Raw genomic sequence first — 21785 nt, 5'->3', positions numbered from 1 at the left:
GGACTCACCTTCATCCTCTGTCCAAGCTGGTTAGGAGGTCTGCTGTGTCTCCTCCTTATTAACTACTTTTCTGATCCCCTCTTAGGTTGCTCAGGGTCAGAAGAGAGATCCTCTTTGGCAGCTGCTCTTCCTGACTAGTGATCAGACACTATGGCTTCCTCATAGAAAGTTTTTGTGTCTTTAGAGAATTTCCGCTCTCTTCATTTCTTCATGATAGTCTAGACTTTGTATACTTGAATAACAAGACTGGGGATTTTTTATTTCTTCTTTTGTCATCTAAGAAATCTTTTCTTTTTCTTCTCTCTTCACCACCCCACCGGAGACTGGAGTAGAAGATCCACATTTTGCCTATGGATTACTCATGGAATTGACAAGAGCATTCCTTGCTTATGCTGATAATGTCCGGGCTCAAGATTCTGCTTCATATGCTATTCAGGTAAGGAAGGGTGCTTTGTTTTTTTATTATTCATAATATTTATTAATCAAATATTGCTACAAAAAGGCATGTAGGGTAATGCACTGCTGGCAAAAAAGAGCTTATGCAGTAAAGCAATATAAATGTAAAGATACTATCCCAGATTGCAGACCATTTAAAAAGCAGAAAGAAATAGAAATCTCTCAACTCTGATTGTGAGGTGGTTGTACTGTTTCAATGTCAAATAAATTGTACTGAAATATCTGTAGTATCTGATTTTCTGCTGGAGGATCTGTACAACATGAGCAATTAGAACTAGTATCAAATAGAAGAAGAGCAGTGCTCCCTCTAAGGCGTGTGCGCACACACTCACCTTTTTTGATGTCCGCTCAGTTAATTTTAGATCTCGCTCAGGTTTAATCAGGAAGGCCCCACTCTGAATGCAGGTGCATACACACTGCCTTGATACTGCCGCCCAGAACAAAATTCATTCCACACACGGATGAAAAACATTAGAGAGAACACTGGAGAAGAGTAGTTTGGAGTATTTGCATAACCTTGCAACTAACTAATATAGAAGCATTTTTAAAGGAAAATAATTTGGCATTGTACATGCTCCCTTCCTCTTATTTCCCAGTGTATTACAGCTCTCATTTCAAGAATTTTATTTTCAGCTACGCATAATTATTTAATAGCTCTTGCTTAAAACTGAAATATGCCATGGTGTGCAATATAGTTTCTGGTCAGTGTTCCCTCTAAGGTGTGCATGTTTGCACACACTCACACATTTTTCAATGTCTGCTCAGTTAATTTTAGATCCCGCTCAGGTGGAATCAGGAAGGCCTCACTCTGAATGCATGTTTGCACACACTACCTTGATACTGCTGCCCAGAACAAAACTCGTTCCGCACACAGATGAAAAAAAATTAGAGAGAACACTGTTTCTGGCTTATGGGTTTAATAAGCCTCTAGAGCAGGCCTGTTCAACTTCGGCCCTCCTGCAGATGTTGGCCTACAATTCCCATAATTCCTGGCTATTGGCTGCTGTGGCTGAGAATTATGGGAGTTGTAGTCCAAAAACAGCTGGGGGGCCTAAGTTGAGCAGGCCTGCTCTAGAGCAAGGGTAGGCAACCATAGTTTCCTAGATACTATTGAACTACAGTTCCCATAATCTCCAGCCACAACTTATTGTCTCTGGGAATGATGGGAGTTGTAGTTCAACAACATCTGGAGAGCCATGGTTGCCTACAACCATGGGTTTGGCAAAGATGTGGGTTTTCTGGGGGGTTGGGATGGTGAATCCCATGCAGACCTCTTGCTCATTTGCATAAAATTTGCATTAACATTTCTCAAAAACTATACAGATCTTCCTGATGTTCAAACTGGGCAGGCAGTGCTTATTTCAAGCCACAGTTTGCCTCTATAGCGGATTATAGCCTCAGAGCACGCTCACGTGAGGGAAAGAAATGCTGACTCATCCTGGCAGGGCTTTCTGGCAAAGGCTACTCCTAAAATTCTTGTGTACTTCTAACATCAAAAGTCTAATGTCAAATCTGTCTAAACAGATTTTCCCCTAGACTAAGCTTCCCGAAGCCAAAAGCCCTGGCTTCATTGCCTTGAACTCACCTAAACTGGAAGAGAATTCAAGTTTCCTGGCTTCCCAGGACTTGCAGAGGCATTTCCTGTAGCTCATGGCCATATGTCCTCCTTGTCTCTTCCAGCCAGCTACTTCTAGCAAAGAAACCTTCTCTTCCTCCCAACGGCTCTCTTGGCCCCACCCACTTGGTGTGCTGATTGGCTGAGCTCTGAAGTTCATCAGCCTGTCAGTCAGGACACAGAGTTCACTTCCGATTAACTCTTTGGAGGAGGGCTGGCTGGTCAGCCTCCAAGCCAGAATTGGACCCAGTTCAAACAGTGGTTTCTAGTTCTGCTCTTGGAAGCAAACAATATGGTTTGCAATAACCATCATTTGCCTGATTTGGATGTCTCAGTAAATTACAGATATTGCAGACATGGAAGCAAGGGTTGGAAATTGAGTATGTGGTGTGGGGTGGAGTATGTGCACTTCAGGCATGGTTCTAAAAGCAAAACCGTGGTTTGGCTGTGATGCCTGAACCAGGCCAATGTGTCTAGTGCCAGACTTTGGCTGTTAATTTTGTTTGTTTATTTTAACATATTTTCTTTCCTAATAACAGATTGTGATGAATAGCTGTCTTACATAGCACTATCAAGTTCATGTAAAAAATTCTCTTTATTTTTAGGAGTTGTTATCTATTTATGACTGTAGGGAAACAGACACTGACTGCTCAGGTTTGATGCTTTGGAAAATGTTTCCCGATCATGTTCAGGAAATTCTGGAACCTCATTTGAATACACGGTAGGCAATACTGAAAATAAATCTAGGGGTTTTAATTACTTAAAGCAAAAATGATGGGCTGGATGTAGGCTAGCAAACTGGGTTAAATCTAGACAAGACAGAGGTGCTGCTGGTCAGTAGAAGAATCAGTTGGGATAAGGTGATTCAACCTTATCCCAATTGGATGGGGTTGTACTACAGGATGGGATCGTACTTGTTGAAAGAACAAGTGCGCAGCTTGGAGGTGTTGCTGGGCCCAGCTCTGCTTTTGGATGCTCAGGTGGAGGCGGTGTCCAGGGGTGCCTTTGCACAGCTTTGACTATTGCACTAGCTGCATCCTTTTCTTGAGAAGGCAGATCTGGCCATGGTTACCCATGTCACGTCTGTATTACTGAAGTGTACTTTATGTGGGTCTACCCTTGAAGAATATTTGGAAACTTCAGTTGGTGCAGAATGAAGCTGGCAGGATTCTCTCTGGAATTGCTTGCTCTGAGCCTATTACACCTATTCTGAAAGAGCTGCACTGACTGCTAATTTGTTTCTGGATCTAATTCAAGGTGCTGGTTATTACCTTTAAAGCCCTTTAAGATTTGGACCCTGGATACCTGCTTCCAAGTGTTTCTGCCCACCCAACAAGGTCGTTGGACAGGCCTAAATTGTCATGAAAGTGGGACAGGGCCTTCTCTGTTGTTGCCTCCAGGCTCTGGAACTCACTCCCAGTTAATGCCTGCTCTTTAACATCTGTGACTGCTTTAAAAAAAAAACATAAATACCTTTTTATTTGTTCAGGCTTTTACCCCTTAGGGGCTGCCAGGTCTCTCAGCTCTCCTGCTTCTGTTTGTCTTTTTGTGTTAAATTTTGGGTTTTTGTTTTTTGGTGTGTTATAGTTTTTGCTGTTTAACTGATTTTAAGGTTTTAATTGTGATTTTAATGAAGTTTTATTGTATTTTAACTTTTGTAAACCACTTTGGGATGCCTTATGAAAGGTGTTTATAAAAATTGAACAATACATAAATAAAAAGATATAAATGGCTTACATATGCCTCTTCTGCCATCTTTGATTACATATAATAGGTTGTATGCTAAGCAAGCTGGTCATTATTAAGCACCATTGAAGTTGATGGGACAAGTTAGTTATGATTAACTTAAGTCCCAGTAATTTCTGTCCTAAATTTCTTAGGGTGCAATGTTTATAAAATAAAATAAACTATTTTAAATAAATAAAATGAACTAATATGTAACAATATTTAATGGTTACATATTATTCAGATATCTGAAATAAGAGACAAAACAAACTAGCTGGCCATTCAGAGATTAGCATCTCCATGTTTTTTTAATGGCCATTAGAACTCGAATATGAAGTCATCTTTTCTGTATAGATTTAACCTTCTGTGCATTCTTCATTTCTTACAAATTATAGAACACCTCTTCTGAACATGCCCTGTATGTATGTATTTATGTATGTATGTATTTATGAATGAAACTCGCTTTTCTTTAAACAAAGAGCCCTGTTTGTTTCGTCATTCTTTAGGTTGCATACTTATAAACTGAAGTCTAAGCTGCCTTACTAGGGAGTAAATCCCATGCTTAGAGGGGCTGCTGCTGCTAACTCATTGTCCTTTCTTTCCTATTAAGGTGGTAATACCTGCTAACCTGTTTTGGAAATTGCATTTGCAGCTACAAGAGTTATCAGAAGACTGTAAACTGGTCTAAGGTGAAGAAGCCAATCTACCTGAGCAAATTAGGCAAAAACTTCACAGAATGGTCTGCAACCTGGGCTGGTTACCTTATAACAAAGGTATGAGTAATGAGCCCCTTCTTCAGTTGGATGAGCTTTGTAAAGTTGCATAAGCAGTACTCATTCCGCTCTGTCCTGCACTGGTCAGATCTCGCTTAGAATACTGACTGACAGACTGGAAAAAATACTATCTCCGATTCTGGGCCCTGCAATTTAAGGCAGACATTGATAAAGCGGGTTCAGAGGAGGGCAACCAAAATGGTGAAGGGTCTGGAAACCAAATCCTATGAGGAACCAGTTGAAGAAGCTGGTACGTTTAGCCTGGAGAAGAGAAGACTAAGGGGATATGGTGGACTGCTTCAAATATCTGAAGGACTGTTGGACAAAAGGAGTGGACTTGTTCTCTTTTGCTTCTGAGGGCAGGCTAGGACCAGTGGGCTGAAATTGCAAGAAAGCAGATATATTTTATTTATTAATTTTTTATGTATTTGTACACTCCCCCAAACTTTTGTCTCTGGGCGGTTAACAATATAGGCTACATTAAGGGGTTCTCAACAGTAAGAGCTGTTTATCAGCGAAACAGTCTGCTTTGTGCAGTAGTGGACTCTCCTTCCTTGCAGGTTTTCATACCGACTGGACAGCCATCTCTCAGGGATGTAGCAATTTCCTGCACTGAGCAGGGGGATGGACTAGAAGACCTCCAAGATCCTTTCCAGCTCTTAACATTCTATGATTCAGTAGCATTTATCTCTTTACTACGTGCGTCAGCTTTCATCAGCTATGGCAGCTGTGAAAACTTTGTTTGTCAATGTACATCTCTGTTGCATCGCTGGCAACTTTTGCATCACTGGCAACTTTTAAGAAGGGACTGGAGACACATTTATTCACCCAAGCTTTTAATTAGATTTATGGTTTTAAATTTTTAATGTTGGTTTTAAATGATTTTAATTGTTTTTTGTTTTGGTGTAAACCACCCCAAGCCATTTTTGGAAGGGTGGTATATCAATGAATGAATGTACATCTATACTGACAATATAGTCATTGTTTCAGGTGCGACATGATCTTGCCAGTAAGGTTTTCAACTGTTGCAGTATTATGATGAAGAATGACTTCAAGGTGACAATATATCTTCTTCCACACATTCTTGTCTATGTCCTTTTGGGATGCAATCGGGAGGATCAGCAAGAGGTGAGAACATATTTCCAAAAGCACTTGCAATGTTTTCCCGTTGAAGGGGATGGCCACTATACCCATATAAATGATTTGCAAGTTGGGTGTGCATGTGTCCTCTCTCTCTCTCTCTCTCTCTCACACACACACACACACACACACACACACACACACACACACACACACACTCCAGCCATGAGTTCTGCTGAAGAGAACAGAACAGTTTGTATAAACATGCATAGCACCTAATCCAGTACATAATAGTACTGCATTATCCCTCATGATACATCCCAGCCATGCCAAGCCGCTAGAAAATGCTTCTGATAGCAGTGACTTTATGTATAAGCATGACATGTAAACATGCTTACCATCTTGTTCTCCTGTATCACATGGAGTCTTATGCCAGCACTGGCCAGGAAGGACAGGAGCTGGTCTTAATAAACTCCAAGACCAGCTCCTGTCCTTCCTGGCCAGTGCTGGCATAAGACTCCATGTAATACAGGAGAACAAGATGGTAAGCATTGGAAAGAACAGTATGCTAAGTCTCTCTCTTTATGTATCGGCCCCCTCTTCCCTCATGGAATTGCTTCAGGAAAGTACTTCCCACTGGTTTCCAAGGGGCTGGAATAATGCATAAAGCAGCCCTGAATCTCTGTACAAAAAGTGTAAATTCTAATAACAATAAATCATTCTGAGTCCTTTTTTAATTAAACATTGTTCAGGTTTATGCAGAAATTATGGCTGTTCTGAAAAATGATGACACCTGTGTCAGGCGATGGGAGGATAATGCCTCGGATCTGAGTCATTTAAGCACACAGACGGTATTTTCCATGCTTGATCATCTAACTCAATGGGCTAGGTATAAATTCAAAAAAATTAGTGCGGAGAAAGCTGCTAACAAATCAAGCAAAGGCAACAATACAGAACTGCAAGGTTGGTGATTCTCTCATTTCATCTGTATTTAAAATGTGTCTATTTTTAAATTGGTCTCTAAAAGTTGGGCAAAAGTAACCTTGTTACTTGCTGGCAACCAAGACAAGATCCACCATATGATAATGAGCCTTACAGAATCCTAGAATGTTAGAACTGGAAGGGACGCTGCTGCTGCTGCTGCTGCTGCTGCTACTACTACTACTACTACTACTACTTCTGATATTTATATACCGCTCTTCAACCAAAGTTCTCCAAGCGGTTTACATAGAAAAAACAAACACATAAATAAGATGGTCCCCTGACCCCAAAGGTCTCACAATCTAAAAAGAAACATAAGGTGAAAACCAGCGACAGCCACTGGAGGGATGCTGTGCTGGGGTTGGATCTCCCCATGCTAAATATAAGAGAATCATCACTCTAATAGGTGTCTCTTTGCTCAGTTAGCAGGGGCATAAGGTCCTGGAGGTCTTCCAGGACAACCCTCTGCTCAGAGCAAAAAATTGCTACAGCATCCCTAAGAGATGGCTGTCTGGTCTGTTTGAAAACCTCCAAGGACGGAGAGTCCACCACTGTGCAAGGTAGATTGTTCCACTGTTGAACAGATCTTAAAGTTAGGAAATTACTCCTGATAGAAACATAGGAAGCTGCCTTATACAGAATCAAACCATTGGTCCATGTAGCTCAGTACTGTCTTCAAAGACTGGCAGTGGCTTCTCCAAGATTGTAGGGAGAAGTCTCTCTCAGCCCTATCTTTGAAATGCCAGGGAGGGTACTTGGAATCTTTGGCATGCATGCAGATGGTCTTCCCAGAGTGACCCCATCCACCAAGAGGAATATTTTACAGTGCTCACACATGTAGTCTTCCACTGAAATACAAACCAGGGCAGACCCTGCTTAGCAAAGGGGACAACTCATGCTTGCTACCACACGATCTTTAACATGATCCATAGTGCATTCATAATCCTGGGGTCTGCGCCTGCACAGGACCTCTCAGGGTAGAAGCTCTCATGAAATTGATTGCCAGGAAATCTAGGACCAACAAACGGAAGTACTTTTTCACACAACGCATAATCTACTTGTGGAATTCTCTACCACAATATGTGGTGACAGCCAACAACCTGGATGGCTTTAAGAAGGGTTTGGATAACTTCATGGAGGAGAGGTCTATCAACAGCTACTAGTCAGAGGGCTGTGGGCCACCTCCAGCCTCAAAGGCAGGATGCCTCCGAGTACCAGTTGCGGGGGAGTAACAGCAGGAGAGAGGGCATGTCCTCAACTCCTGCCTGTGGCTTCCAGCGGCATCTGGTGAGCCACTGTGTGAAACAGGATGCTGGACTAGATGGGCCTTGGGCCTGATCCGGCAGGGCTGTTCTTATGTTCTTAAGATCCTCTTGGCGCTCTAAGCCAAGATCCTTCCATTTGGCTTTTTGGAGAGCTCTCTGTGTATCTGTGCTGGTTTCTTCAGATGTCTCCCATTTTCCCTTCTCATATAAGTTTTCATGAGTAGAACACTGACATATCACTGCCAAGAACCTTCACTGCCACAGAATTGTTATCCTCATGACAATACTTGTAGCACTATATGGACTGAGTGTTGGTGTTTAAAACTTGTGTTTCATAGCATCAAAGGAGGTATATGAAGACTATCAAAGTGTGGTCCGCTTCCTTGACCTCATACCTCAGGACACCCTAGCTGCAGCTTCTTTTCGTTCCAAAGCATACACAAGAGCAGTAATGCACTTTGAATCATTCATCATGGAAAAGAAACAAAACATTCAAGAACATCTTGGATTTCTGCAGGTTTGACTTTTTTGTTTTAATGTAAAATGTTATAACATTGTGGAATTGAGTAATAAGGTTGCTTTGGTTTGTTCCAGAAGTGACTGGTTTGTGTTGTCACTGACGCTGTGAAATATCTATAGGTCTTCCTTATACTGATGACCTGTAGATACCAAACTTTGCATACTCAGTTCTGCCACACAAATTAGCTGAATGTACTACTTTTTACACTGGAATATGCTTATGTTAAAAAAATACTTTTTTAAAGCAGAAGTTCTGAATTAGATTTGCTATTGTTCTCAACAGATTTTTATCACTCAATAATCAGATCAGTAATTCTAAAATGAATAATCATCTGCCAAGAAAAGCCGATGATCTTTCTCAGATATGAATTTACTATGATTCAAATTGACCATAATGTATATGGTAATTATACAATAAAATGAATAGTGTTTGAGGTTGGAATCCTACACATTTCAGACTGTTTTCCTTCCCTTCTGCAAGCACATTAATAAATTTAAAAAAAACTGTTATATTTAATTTCTTGAACTTATCTAGAAGTATAATCTACATACACTTCATGACTTTACCTGGTCAATGACGGGCCTCACCTACCAGTTGTCTGTATTGCCTGGCAATGGCTCTTCAGGGTTTTAGAGTAGGCCTTTCTCAGCTACATGGAGATGCCAGGGATGGGACCTGGGAACTTCTGCTTGCAAAATATGTGCTCCACTTCTGAGTTGCAGCCTTGTCTTCCAAGTGAAAAATGATTCCCTTGTCTAATGGTGTAAGAACTTGCCTAAAAATGTACTTTCCTGTGCAAGTAATTTCACATAGACTGTATCAAGTTTGCATGATAAGCAAGAGCTGATGACTGGGGTAAGATAACAATGAAGGGAAGGTTTTGTGTTTGAGCTACCTGTTTTATACTGAAAGAAGAATTTGCCCGTTGTATTCGTATTTGCTAGCAAAGAAAAAGATGTTTTATTACATTGTTCAAAGACGGAAGGGAAAGGTTTTTCTAAAAATTACCAGTATTTTGACAAATATTAAGTACAGTCTTGAACTTATTGTGGCATAGTGCAACAGTACACTAGGTATGTGCACGAACTGCTGTTGAAGAACATTTTGTGAGCAGGGCCCGGGAGCTTTAAGAAAGAGGAGAGCAGATCCTTACCTGCTTTCTGCTGCCTTGTGCAGCCTGCTGCTGGGGCAGCGCATGTCCCAAGAAGCCCTGCATGGTGTCAGCACATACGGCACCTGCACATGTGCAGATGCCATGTGAGTGCTGACACCGCATGGGGCTTCCGGGGACATGTGCCGCCCCCGCAGGAAGTTGCATGGGGCATCAGGGAACAGGTAAAGGACCTCTTTATTAAAGGTCCCAGGCCCTGCTCACTAAATGTGCTCGAACTGCGGTCTGTGCATATCCTTCAGATACACCATTTGAATATTATCTGGGGGAGGGGGGGGAACAGAACTGTCGTTGACTCGCTAGCACAACTGTCGTACTGACAGAATGCTTGGGCTAGTATGCACTTCTAATCATGATTTTTCTGTTCATATAAAGAAATTGTATGCAGCCATGCATGAGCCAGATGGAGTGGAAGGAGTGAGTGCAATACGGAAGGCAGAGCCATCGCTTAAAGAGCAGATACTTGAGCATGAAAGCATTGGCCTATTGAGGGATGCCACCGCTTGCTACGATAGGGCAATTCAGCTAGAGCCTGACCAGGTATATAAACCAGATGTTTTTATTTTTTCTTGATTTCTGTTAAAATAATACAGTTTTAGTCAAAGTAATAAAAAGCAAAGCATTGGTTGACAAATTCCTCAGTGAAATGCAGGTGGTGCAGACCCACTGCATTGCTGCGCAGCCGTAGCACCCCTGGATATGCGGCTGCGCAAGAGGGCTGTTACAGTACAGTTCACCCTTGCATGATCGCAGGTCAAGTGGTACTTGCATTATTTTCAGTAATAACTGGTTTTCTTTTTATACTTCTAGATAATTCATTACCATGGGATGGTGAAGTCTACATTAGATCTTGGTCAGTTATCCACCGTAATCACTCAAGTGAATGGAGTACTTGCTAAGAGGTAGTGTGATGGATATATTCCTTGCTGAAATGATTTAAAGCTTTATGTATACAGATTTTATTGGTCTGGTAGTATGCATGTATGTATTTGTTTGTTTCGGCCCAAGGCCAGCATAATTGGTCTAGTAGTATTGGCTCCCTGAAATCACAGTTTGCATATCATGAGTTAGTTTCAGGAACTTGTTGCAACCCTTTTTCTTGCCATCTCCTTTCCTTTGTTTGCCTTAGCCATGCTTTAGCATTTATATGAACATTGTAGGTAAGTATGGTTTATGCTAACCAGAGTTTGAAATGGGTTTGTAAATCCTGGTCCAGAGGAAACTTCATTAGTATGGGTAAGCCTTCAGCATTATGTCTAAGGACAGGCAAGCCATGTAAGTAGTAGGAAGGGGAGGCTTGGCCCTGGCATTCTCCACACCTTTCAAGAAATGCTCTCTGGTAAAATGTGTTACTGAATATTAACACATCAGTCTTTCAGCCTTAAGTGTAGAGGAAGGAACCATTCCTCCTGCATGCTGTTCTTAAACATGTTTAATACTTGTCTAATGCTTGCAATATAGTGTTTGTGGTGTTTTCTATAACGCAGAGTCAAATCAGATGTGACGTTTAATACATCATTTGGGCGTAGGAGTGTCTACCCCCTCTCGCAGCCGCAGGGGTCCTGATCAGGATTGAAATGTGGGGATGGGGCATTTAACCCTTTTGGCTTACTCCATAGACCTGAAGCAAATGGTCCTGAAGCTAATAGCTCCTGAAGTCACTATTATAGCTCCAGGAGGTAATATTCCCAGGGTAAAAGCAGGTTTGGGGCAGAGGAAAGGTTAATCTTCCCCCTGCACATTCACTGTAGTCTTGATCAGGTCAGCCTTTCTGAGACAGCTGTTCTAGTTAAGGACGTAGGGTGGAATGGAATGCAAGCCCAGATAACACGTTAAGTTTCATGTCTAGTTTGACCCTTATATGGTACCTTTCTGCAAAAGAGTTTACCCAAGGTATATGAAAATGTTACAAAGTAACAGTTAAACGTGAGCACTTCCTGTGCATTGAACTAAGTTTGCTTTCCATCTTAATAGACCTGAGTGGACACTGGAATTAAACACCTACAGAGTGGAGGCAGCCTGGAAACTCACACAATGGGATTCACTGGAAAATTACTTGGCTGCAGGTTGCTATAGACTCCTTACGTAGTAATGAACACATTTCTGTTTGTTTAATGTTTTGTTATGATTCAGTTTCCTTCTCTGTACAGTACATTTGTTGGTGTTAACTGCATGCTTGGTGTAAATTATTAATCCTTCTTCCATCCTCCTAGAATAAATAAAAGTGCCTTTGGGCATTTTGGGGTGAAAGTACCACATAAATACTATTGTGAAACATATGAACAGAATCCCACATCATAGAAGCTGATAATCCACCCACCCCAATATGAAGTTTAGTGAACATCTGCTAAAAATACTGTTCTGAATCTTGGAGTATGTTCACATTTCCTCAGAATTAAAACACACACACACGACATTTGGTTTTATCCCATTACTGTCTGCAGAGGAACTTTAACTGTGCCAAGTTGATTTTCCTAGCTAGTCTGAAAGATAATTTGAATTTGGGGTTCTAATTTTATCTTTTTGAAACTAGAAGCAAATATACTATACTACTATTTGTATATTACTCAGTAGAGAAGTGAGAATTTTTGGTGGTGCTTATGATATAAAAGCATTATATTTTCTTGGCTTCTTTTGAAGTTTATGCTTTGTAAATAACCTTGCCTAAATGTTGTTAAAATATCTTTAGTAAATAAAATGTCAGGACTGAAGTTGTTACATTGAAGCTGTAACAAATGCTGCAAATTTGCATGTCTGTAGTTTAAAAAAAAAAAAATCAGAAACTGTATCCTGTAGCTAGACTATACTGAAATGAAAATGTTTCTTTTCTCTCCTTTCTTAGATGGGAAGTCTACTACATGGAGTGTTAGGCTTGGACAGCTGTTGCTATCAGCCAAAAAAAAAGATGCTGCCACTTTTTATGAAACTTTGAAAATTGTTCGAGCAGAACAGATAGTTCCTCTTTCAGCAGCAAGTTTTGAAAGGGGATCATATCAGCGAGGGTATGAGTACATTATTAGGTATGTTTTGGGTTTCTATTTCCATGTTAATTATTCTTTTTAGCCTTGAAGCCTTTTTAGCCTTAAAGCCTTTGTCTCGGAGCACACATGAGTGAAAGAAATGCTGAATCATCCCTGCTGAGCTGCCTGGCTAGGCTTCTTCTAAAACTATTCTATATTTCCAGTAGGTTTAAAATGCTGCCACCACCATCCCTTTTAGCAACAGAGCTTGAACTTCCCTGGGATTGGGGTGGAATCCCAGGGGATACTCTCTTTATTTTGCTCTTGGGCAAGTACAAAAATCTTCCATGTGCAAGCCTACACATGGTGAGAAAACTGATTGCTTCTGATCATTTGAGGACATGTTTGCACCAGAGGGAAACCACCCCCCCCACTTTTCCCACCCCCCGATCCTGAGTTAAAAACCAACTCAGAGAGGCTTGTAAAAAAGAAAAAAAAACAGTTTTATTCAATTACTACAGACTTTTTCTGTCTTTCTCAGCTTTAAATACAGTTAAGAATACTTAGTAGGATTTTAAAAATGGGTTGTCTAAATGCTCGCTTAAATGTTTACAGAGGCTTTTGCAACACCCTAGGTGTATGGCACAAAGGCTAGTGTTTCTTATTTAAATTACAATAATACATAAACAATACATCAATTATGTAAACAATAATATAACAGTATCGGGAATATGCAAAAGCACACATACCAAAGAAATATAAGTTTCTAACTCAAAGTCTGACTAAACAAACTTTCCCCTAAATTAATCTTCTCAAAGCCAAAGCCCAGGCTTCCTTTTCTTAAACTCGCCAAACTCCAGATGAGAATTCAAGCTTCCTGTCATCCAGTCTTTCAAGGACTTGCAGAGTCATTCTCTTGCAGCCAACTTCCAGGGCCACATGACCTCCTATGCACCCCACACCTGGCTTCTTCCTTTAACAAAGAACTCTCCTCTTCCTGGCAACAGCTCTCTAGGTAACACCCACCTAGTGTGCTGATTGGCTGATCCCTGGAGTTCACCAGCCTGTCTGTCAAGGCAGGGTTCACTTCCGGTTAACTCTTTAGAGGGAGGGGAGTCTGATCACTACAAGCCTCTTATGTTTTTTTCTGAAATGAATATAAACAAATAAATGTTCCTTGGGATTCTAGGATTTTTCATGTCCTTGTTCCTGGCCAAAGCAAGAACTTCAACAGATAAATGTGCATGTGTATTTAAAAAAGCAATCCCAGGGCAAAAAAGTGAAATGGTAACTATAGACAAAAGTATGGACTTACTACGGGTGGGCTCAGGCAACCTGTAGCAAGTCTGGCTGGCATGAACCTCTGGTTCCCACGAGCATTCATTCCTGCAACTTCTATGCAGATTGTGTCATCTGAACCTGCCAATGTCTGGTTCCTGAGTCTCACTACACTTGATCACCCAAAATCTGCTGCCCAGCTTCAAAAGTAGGTTACAGGACCTGTATGATTGCAATGATTTCTCCAGGCATGAATTCCTGTGAATACACCCTAAACACTCTGTGGTACGCTGACAGAGTGAAGGAGCTTCCTCACAATGGAACTGCTGGAGAGGCACAGAATTGCATGGAAACTGAGAATGAAGAATTGGAGATTAGTGAGAAAGGATTATTATTCCCTCTGCCAGTGAGGGTGGCAGAGGGAAGCGCAGCTCAGAAACCCTATACTGGCAGCTCGGATGACACCGTTTTGAGGCAGAAGTTGCAGCTCATGCTTGGAGTGCACGCTCATGAGAACTGGAGGTAATCCTTCTAGATGAACTATAGTCATTGACATGTTGCTGAATTTGAACTTTTGTTAGTCTTCTTGCTCAGTGCAAGTTTCTTTGGATGCTTACACTTCTAACATAATATCCATGAGAAGTGTTCAGGAAATTGTGAGATTCTTGATAGAAATGGATTATTAGGATGCTTCCTCATACTGCAGTATGGGGAAAGGAGTCCATGTGAACAATAAGTTTGCTTTATGACAAATGATCATGATGATGCGTATCATGTTTATAGTGCTTTTGAAGTGCTCAGAACATTATCTCAGTAACCGTTACAACAATCTTTATAGGGCAGGTTAATGTTATCATCCTCACATTGCAGATGAGTTGCTGATGCTAATAGCATCATGGTGTGTCTAAGGCCCTGTAGTGAGACCATGCATAGAAGAGATTTGAAGCACAGTCTTCCTGGCTTGTCACACTGGCTCTTGCAGGGAATTTCAAGATTGCCAGGCCCCAAAAAGTGTACTCGTAGTTTTTTGTGGGAAGTGGAGACAAGAGTACATATCGCTGTCAGAATGAGTTCTTCTAATATTTCTAAATGCTAAGTGAAGGCCTTGTGTTTTTAACCTTTTAACTTGATGAGAGACTTTAATGTTACTATTTTCTGTTCTGCAATTTTATTGTGTTATACCCTTTTCATGTGAACTGCCCTTGAAGTACTTATTGAAGGGTGGTGTACAAATGTTAGAAAGGGGATCATTCACATGGACAGCATTGAGAATGAACTTAAAATTGAAGGTGCATTCTAAACCATGCTGCTTGTCTTTCTGTTTTGTTGCCATTACAGGTTACACATGCTGTGTGAGCTGGAGCATTGTGTGGGACCAATGCTTCAGCAACCTGATAGTGATTATAGTAAAGATTCTCTGGACTGGCATGCTCGTATAGAGATGACACAAAACTCCTATAGAGCAAAAGAGCCCATCTTGGCACTTAGACGTACTTTGCTTGGCCTCACTAAAAGGTGAAACCAGATTTCTTTCCTTGGAACTTAAGGATTTTGTGTCTCTTGTTAAGTGAGTTCTAATTTTAAATGGACTTAAATTTGCTATTGAAAACCCCCACTATTGATTACTTCTGGAACATTGAAGCAAAATTGTGTAATGAGCAGAACTCTGAAGGTTAGATCTCATTTTGTTCTATCAATGATCCCATGAAGTAAAAGCTTGAGAGACAATTACTAGTCCATGGTTACTTGTAGTAAAGATGTGCGGGAATCAAGGCTTGAGCACAGGTTCGGTGCTATGGGGAGGTGAATGGTGAGCGAGAGTTTTAAGAAAGAGGAGGTCAGGTCCTTACCTGCTCTCTGCTGCCCCATGCAGCTTCCTGCAGGGGTGGTGGAGAGCAAGTAAGGACCTTCTCTCCTCATTCTTAAAACTCCCACTCTGCGCTCCCCTCCCCGTGGCACCGAACCAATTTGGTGCTGAGCCTCGGTTCGTGCACATCCTTACCTGTAGGTAAGTTGCCTTATACCAAATCAGACCATTGGTCCATCTAGCTCAGTATTTCTCTACACCATTAGGTCGTGGTGCAGAGAAATCTCCAGGCTTTGACAGTTCTCCTGCTAGCCCTGTCTGGAGATGCCATGAATTGAACCTGAGACTTTGACGTGCAATGCATGTGCTCTACCACTGAGCTGCGGCCCATATGACTCTCTGAATGAGGAGTTGAACTTAGGACTGCCTGTGCAAGTCCAACCCAGAAGTAGTATGTACTGAGCCCATTGATCCTGCATAGGCAAAATGTTCTGGCTTACATGGCTTGTAGACAAGACTGGGATCCTAGTTAGCATTTGCATAATTTCTGTGCAACTGCCAAATAAAGAAGACTCCAAATTAATCCATAATCTTCAACATTTTTGGAGGACTTGGCTATTGGACTGCTTCATGTGTCATGTGAATATTAGAAGCATCCCCAGATAACTAAAAGTCTAATCTGGTTTATATATGTGTCCATGTGGTCCTTTACACTAACTTTGCAGTGATTTCTGAAGGTTGGTAGATTTGAGCTCTCTTCTCCTTCCTCAACAAGAATTATCTTAAATGGCCAATATACATACTGAACTGCAGGGTTTCCTGCAGCAGCGATTCCCAGATGTTGTCCTCCAGCTGTAATGGCCTTTGGCAGGGGATGATGGGAATTGTAGTCATCAACATCTGGGAGTCCCTGTTACGGAGAACACTGCTTAACCAGAATAAGTCCCATTGAACTTTAGGACTTACTTTTGAGTAAACATTCACATGGTTGTGCTGTTAATGTCAGAACTATTGCAGAGAAGGTTATCTTGCATGCCAAGACATACTGAATACTGTGTCCTGCCCCCTACTCTTCACAGACAAAAGTGCACTTCTGTCAAGCACTTGTAGGACTCTATAGGTTAAACAAGCACCTTGAATTGAGCTTAGCAGCTCATAGGCAATAGATGCAATTGTCCTTACAACTAGGGGTGTGCACGGAACTGGCAGTGGTGGTTTGGTTCAACTTCAAACCAAACTTGCAGTCTGCAAATTGGTTAGTCAGAACTGGCTGGCAGTTCAGTTTGTGCTGTCGAACCATGTCAACCCGGTTCGAGTGCCTTGCTTGTAAAGGGGAATTTGGTAAGGTGCAGGGCGGAGCGCCAGCGGGGCTACTGCCGCCGTAGCTGGTAAAGTGCCCTCTTGCCTGTTTCCCCAACCCCTTTTTAGATAGGGAATCCCTCTTTTCTTGTAAAAGGGTATCCTTACTGGATTCCCCTTTACAAGCAAGGCACTTGAACTGGGCCCAGTTTGGTTTTAACCCTGACTGGCCCCTCTTTTGGGGGACCAGTCTGGTTTGATCTTGAACCGGTTCTACACACCCCTACTTACAACTACTGCCACTTGTAGGCTGGTTCTGGACTCAACATGTGTAGTTCAGCACATATTATTGAGCACCATCTACAAGTGGCTCACATTTTTGACACAATATCTCTACAGAAAGGATTACAGTGAGCAGATGGGAGAATGTTGGCTCCAGAGTGCCCGGGTTGCCCGTAAAGCTGGTCATCACCAAACAGCATATAATGCTCTCCTTAATGCTGGGGAATCCAAGTTATCTGAACTATATGTGGAAAGAGCAAAGTGGCTCTGGTCCAAGGTAAGGAAGATGGAAATCAAGCAGAACAATTTAAGTTGTTCTGATGTACTCTACTTGACATGGTGCCAGTTTTGAATAGAGGCATATAAATAAATGTAAGTGTCATTAGTCTTTAATGTGTTTATCAGAATTCTGACTCTGGATTAACACAAGGGTGCAGGTTAGAGGAAGGGTATGAAATGCAGTTAGGGAAAACGTAATACTTAGTAAAAGTATTATTACATGTAGGAAAGCTAAGCGAATGACAAGCCTGTGTGGCTCCAGTTATGGAAAGAGGGAGATACAGCCAGGGCTGTAGAGAGAGGGGCAGCTGTGGCCCATTCTGCATCCCCCAGTGGCACCAGCCACCGCTGGGCTATGGAGCCCTGCTGCATCCGACCAAAGATCCGTCCAGTCCAGCACCCTGTTGCAGTCAGTGACTCACCGGATGCTTCTAGGAAGCCCACAAACAGGGCGTAAAATCGGTAGTCCTGTGCTGCTGTTGCTCCACAGTAACTGGTATTCAGTGGCATATTACCCCTGCATGTAATATGCTTAGCTCTCTTAGCTCTCATGGCTTTTAGCCATCGATAGACAACAGCCTGCTAAGGTTTTGAATCTGATATTATGATTTCTAGACATGTTTTGGGGACTGGATTTAGACTTTGTGGTAACAATCCTTATAGTGACTAGTGACATCAGAAGAAGCAGTTCACATCCAGAGCAACTATGTGGCTCCATGCAGCCTTCAATCTCTCCCCAGACAGCCTCCTGAGCTTCCCCCAAAGCCCTTGCCAATGAATAGGGCAAGTGTTGTGGGCAGGAGCAGTGCTAGCGGGGGTGGGGGGAGAGCTAAGCAGAAACACCTGCTCTGCTAGTGGAACTCTGTTTGATTTCCAGTCTCTCTCCCTGCCGCTATCCATGCCACAGCTGATGGCATTGTCTGGAGTCCATCAGCAAGAGCTGTTTGGGAAGCTTAGGAGCTGTACCACGAGAGGAAGCAAGAGCTGCATGTTTTCACATTCCACTGGTGGGGTCATTCTGTATGTGAACCAAAGCCTTCAGCTTAGAGACCTAAATTTGCTATGTTGAATAAAACAATATGCATCTTCTACTTATAAAAGGGCTAGTTTGCATATGCAAATGAACTTATTTTTCAATGTCTGTATGTGAATACACAGCCACATGACCTAGACAATAGAGGCATCTGTAGCACAGAGGCAACTGTAGCAATGATGACTGCAGCAGATGGAAAATGTGTTGCCAGAATGACAGAAATGGCTGTTGGCCTTCTCCATAGACAATCAAATTTCCCCATACAGCTGCATGGAGAAATTGTTCAGAATTTGATTGTATATGGAGAAGGTTGACAGCCATTTCTGTCATGTTAAGCTTTTAAATGGCCAAAAGAATGATGATGTGGAGAAAAGACATGAGGCTTGCATATGTGAATTGCTACATAGGCTGGTCATCTTGCAGCTCTGTAATAAAATAGATTAAATTATTATTGGATTGTCTTTTCTTCAGGGTGAAGCTCATCAGGGCCTTATTGTTCTTCAGAAAGGGGTTGAATTATGTTTTCCGGATGCTCCTGCTCAATCTGACCTCAAAACTAAGCTAATACGTGGGCAGGCTTTGTTGCTGGTGGGAAGGTTTATGGAAGAAACTGCCAACTTTGAGAGTAATGCAGTAATGAAAAAATACAGGGTAAGCACAAAAAGCAAAAGTTTTAAGTACTGGTGAACCTCTCAATTTGTGGACCCGACATCCACAGCTACACGTCTCTGCAGTTGGGTAAGTGACAGCCTTGGCATATGCGGGGGGAATGGTTAATTTATGTGGTTTGGGGTTGGCTGGAAATGACATACAAGGTCATTTCCGGCCACCATTTTAAGAAAAGTAGCAATGTTGCAGATCATTTGTTTGAACCCCCCCTCCCCATGAAAAATTGCTGGGAAATGGCAGATTTTGGACTTGTGGGGGGCATTGAGGGACAGCTGCAGACCTGCAAATCACAGTAGGGCGGGCACCTTATATTTCCACTATTTCCTGTCCATTTTCGCTGGTTTCCCCCACTTTTTTGCAGCCTCCACCTTCTCCATTCCCCTCAACTTAATGCCCTGTTATCCGCGATTGTAGCAGAGAATGAAACCTCTTGATAATGGAGTTCGCCTGTAATACTTTTGTAATAGTACTGTGAGCAAATATATTGTGGAGTCTACTCTTTAATCTAGAAAAGCACCTCTTTCCTACAACTATGCATTTTTATATACTACTTTCAACAAAGTGCTCAAAGTGTTTTACATAGAAAAATCAATCAGAGAGTTTCTAGTCTGAAAAGTGCTCCCAGTCTAAAAGGAAATATAAGGTGGGTATACGGGAACTACTACTGGGGGGAAACTGCGCTGGGGTTGGCTAGGGACAGTTGCTCTGCCCCTGCTAAATATAAGAGAATCACCACTTTAAAAGTTGCTCAGTTTTGCAGGGGTAACTGATATGGAAAATATAGGCATTATATGCATGTTGACTCTGTGTGAATTACTAGCAAACATTCATAGCCTAGTAAAATGTCCCTGTAGCTTATGAAGCACTACAGTGTTTGCCTAGCCTCTTGCACATCCTTTTTGCTTGACTTCTGTCACCTATTAGGTTTGCTAACTTGATATTTCTACCCATATGACAACACCCACTTAATTTTCTTGATGAGTGGAAGAAAGTTGTATAAAATCTGCTAAAGTTGCCTGGTGCTTTTCTGTTTCGTTGTAGGGGTGTGCACAAAACCGCGGAGCTACGGTCTGGCACTGGGGTGGGGGGTTCCATTAAGGGTGGGGGGAGGGTTTACTCACCCCTCCTGCGCTTTCCACTTTTGTCACCGTATGTACTTTAGTAATTGGGCGGCAGGATATCGCCCTGCCGCCCCTTTCTCGCCGCTTGGCTGCTCCTCCGGCTGTTAGAAATCGGGTGGGGGGGGAGGATATCGCCCTGCCGCCCCTTTCTCCCCACTTGGCTGCGTCTCGGGTTAGAAATCGGGGGGGGGGCAGGATATCGCCCTGCCGCCCCTTTCTCCCCGCTTGGCTGCTCCGCTTAGAAATCGGGCCGGCGGCAGGATATCTTCCTGCCGTCCGTTTCCCCGCTTGGCTGAGAAAGGCTTTGAGAAGCTCAAAGCCTTTTTCAGCCAAGCGGGGAAACGGACGGCTGGAAGATATCCTGCCGCCCGGCCCGATTTCTAAGCGGAGCAGCCAAGCGGGGAGAAAGGGGCGGCAGAGCGATATCCTGCCGCCCCCCCCCCCCCCCCCCGATTTCTAACCCGAGGAGCAGCCAAGCGGGGAGAAAGGGGCGGCAGGGCGATATCCTGCCGCCCAATTACTAAAGTACATACGGTGACAAAAGTGGAAAGCGCGGGAGGGGTGAGTAAACCCTCCCCCCACCCTTAATGGAACCCCCCCATCTTCCCGAACCGAACCACCCCGTGTCCGGACCGGTCCAGAGGCTTATAGAATAGCCTCCAGACCGGTCCAGGCACATCACTATTTCGTTGTATAGCTTTGCAGATGAAGCACCTAGCTTCTGAGGTGTGTTAATAGGTAGTAGTTGTGTGCTATTTCATTATCTTTTGTGTGGTGCTATTTGGATGTTTGTGGTATGGTGGAATCAGAAAGGAAAAGGGAGGGGGAGGAGAAAATGGAGTTGCTGCTGAATAAATCTTTAAGTCTATAAGTTTTCTTTGTGTATGTGGGAAGCAGCTATAGAATAGTAGTATAAATTTGTTTCCATTTCGGTATCATTGCAACTTTTCATGTTTTTTGTAGGACTTCTTTGCAAGGCAACTATTGGAATACGTTTTCCCCCATATTTTAAATAGTCTCCCCTCCCCGACTTTTTTCTCCCTAGGATGTCACTGTTTACTTGCCAGAATGGGAGAATGGACACTTCTATCTTGCTAAATACTATGATAAAGTGATGCCTACAGTAACTGATAATAAGATGGAAAAACAAGGAGATCTGATTAAATATATAGTTCTTCACTTTGGAAGGTTAGATGGCACAGTTGTTACATAATTAATCGATACAGCTGTATTTTGTTAAGTATTTTAAACATCAGTTTGTTACTGATAACTGAAATTGTTCTGATAAGGATAATTTAGATGTTTTCAAAAACAGCATGTTCCTCCTTTCTATAGTGCTTCTTTAAGAATCTCCCTAGTGCTGTAAGATGGAAACATGGGGGTGGGGTGGGGAGACATGTTATCTCACTTCATGTGCCTTAGGAATTATATGCTGAGTCATGGAGACCAATTCAAAGCGAATGTCACTGGG

The 21785-nt window shown here is 42.4% G+C and overlaps 1 protein-coding gene across 2 annotated transcripts in view; it reads left to right on the top strand.

Moving 5' to 3' along the window:
• Nucleotides 1-21785, top strand: part of ATR (ATR serine/threonine kinase) — a 69561-nt gene that overhangs the window by 34483 nt on the left and 13293 nt on the right. For both annotated transcript variants that reach the window (XM_053306883.1, XM_053306884.1), the window contains 14 exons: nucleotides 323-436; nucleotides 2677-2792; nucleotides 4449-4569; nucleotides 5560-5697; nucleotides 6402-6612; nucleotides 8234-8412; nucleotides 9962-10126; nucleotides 10397-10488; nucleotides 11561-11652; nucleotides 12429-12606; nucleotides 15163-15339; nucleotides 17330-17489; nucleotides 18996-19175; nucleotides 21360-21502. In XM_053306883.1, the coding sequence (XP_053162858.1) occupies nucleotides 323-436; nucleotides 2677-2792; nucleotides 4449-4569; nucleotides 5560-5697; nucleotides 6402-6612; nucleotides 8234-8412; nucleotides 9962-10126; nucleotides 10397-10488; nucleotides 11561-11652; nucleotides 12429-12606; nucleotides 15163-15339; nucleotides 17330-17489; nucleotides 18996-19175; nucleotides 21360-21502 (2066 nt within the window). The remainder of the gene's footprint in view (nucleotides 1-322; nucleotides 437-2676; nucleotides 2793-4448; nucleotides 4570-5559; nucleotides 5698-6401; nucleotides 6613-8233; nucleotides 8413-9961; nucleotides 10127-10396; nucleotides 10489-11560; nucleotides 11653-12428; nucleotides 12607-15162; nucleotides 15340-17329; nucleotides 17490-18995; nucleotides 19176-21359; nucleotides 21503-21785) is intronic.

The sequence above is a fragment of the Hemicordylus capensis genome, chromosome 3 (genome assembly GCF_027244095.1).
Source record: "Hemicordylus capensis ecotype Gifberg chromosome 3, rHemCap1.1.pri, whole genome shotgun sequence".
Classification (NCBI taxonomy): domain Eukaryota; kingdom Metazoa; phylum Chordata; class Lepidosauria; order Squamata; family Cordylidae; genus Hemicordylus; species Hemicordylus capensis.
The sequence above is the reverse complement of the archived record's forward strand: the minus strand, read 5'-3'. Positions and strand labels throughout refer to the sequence as shown.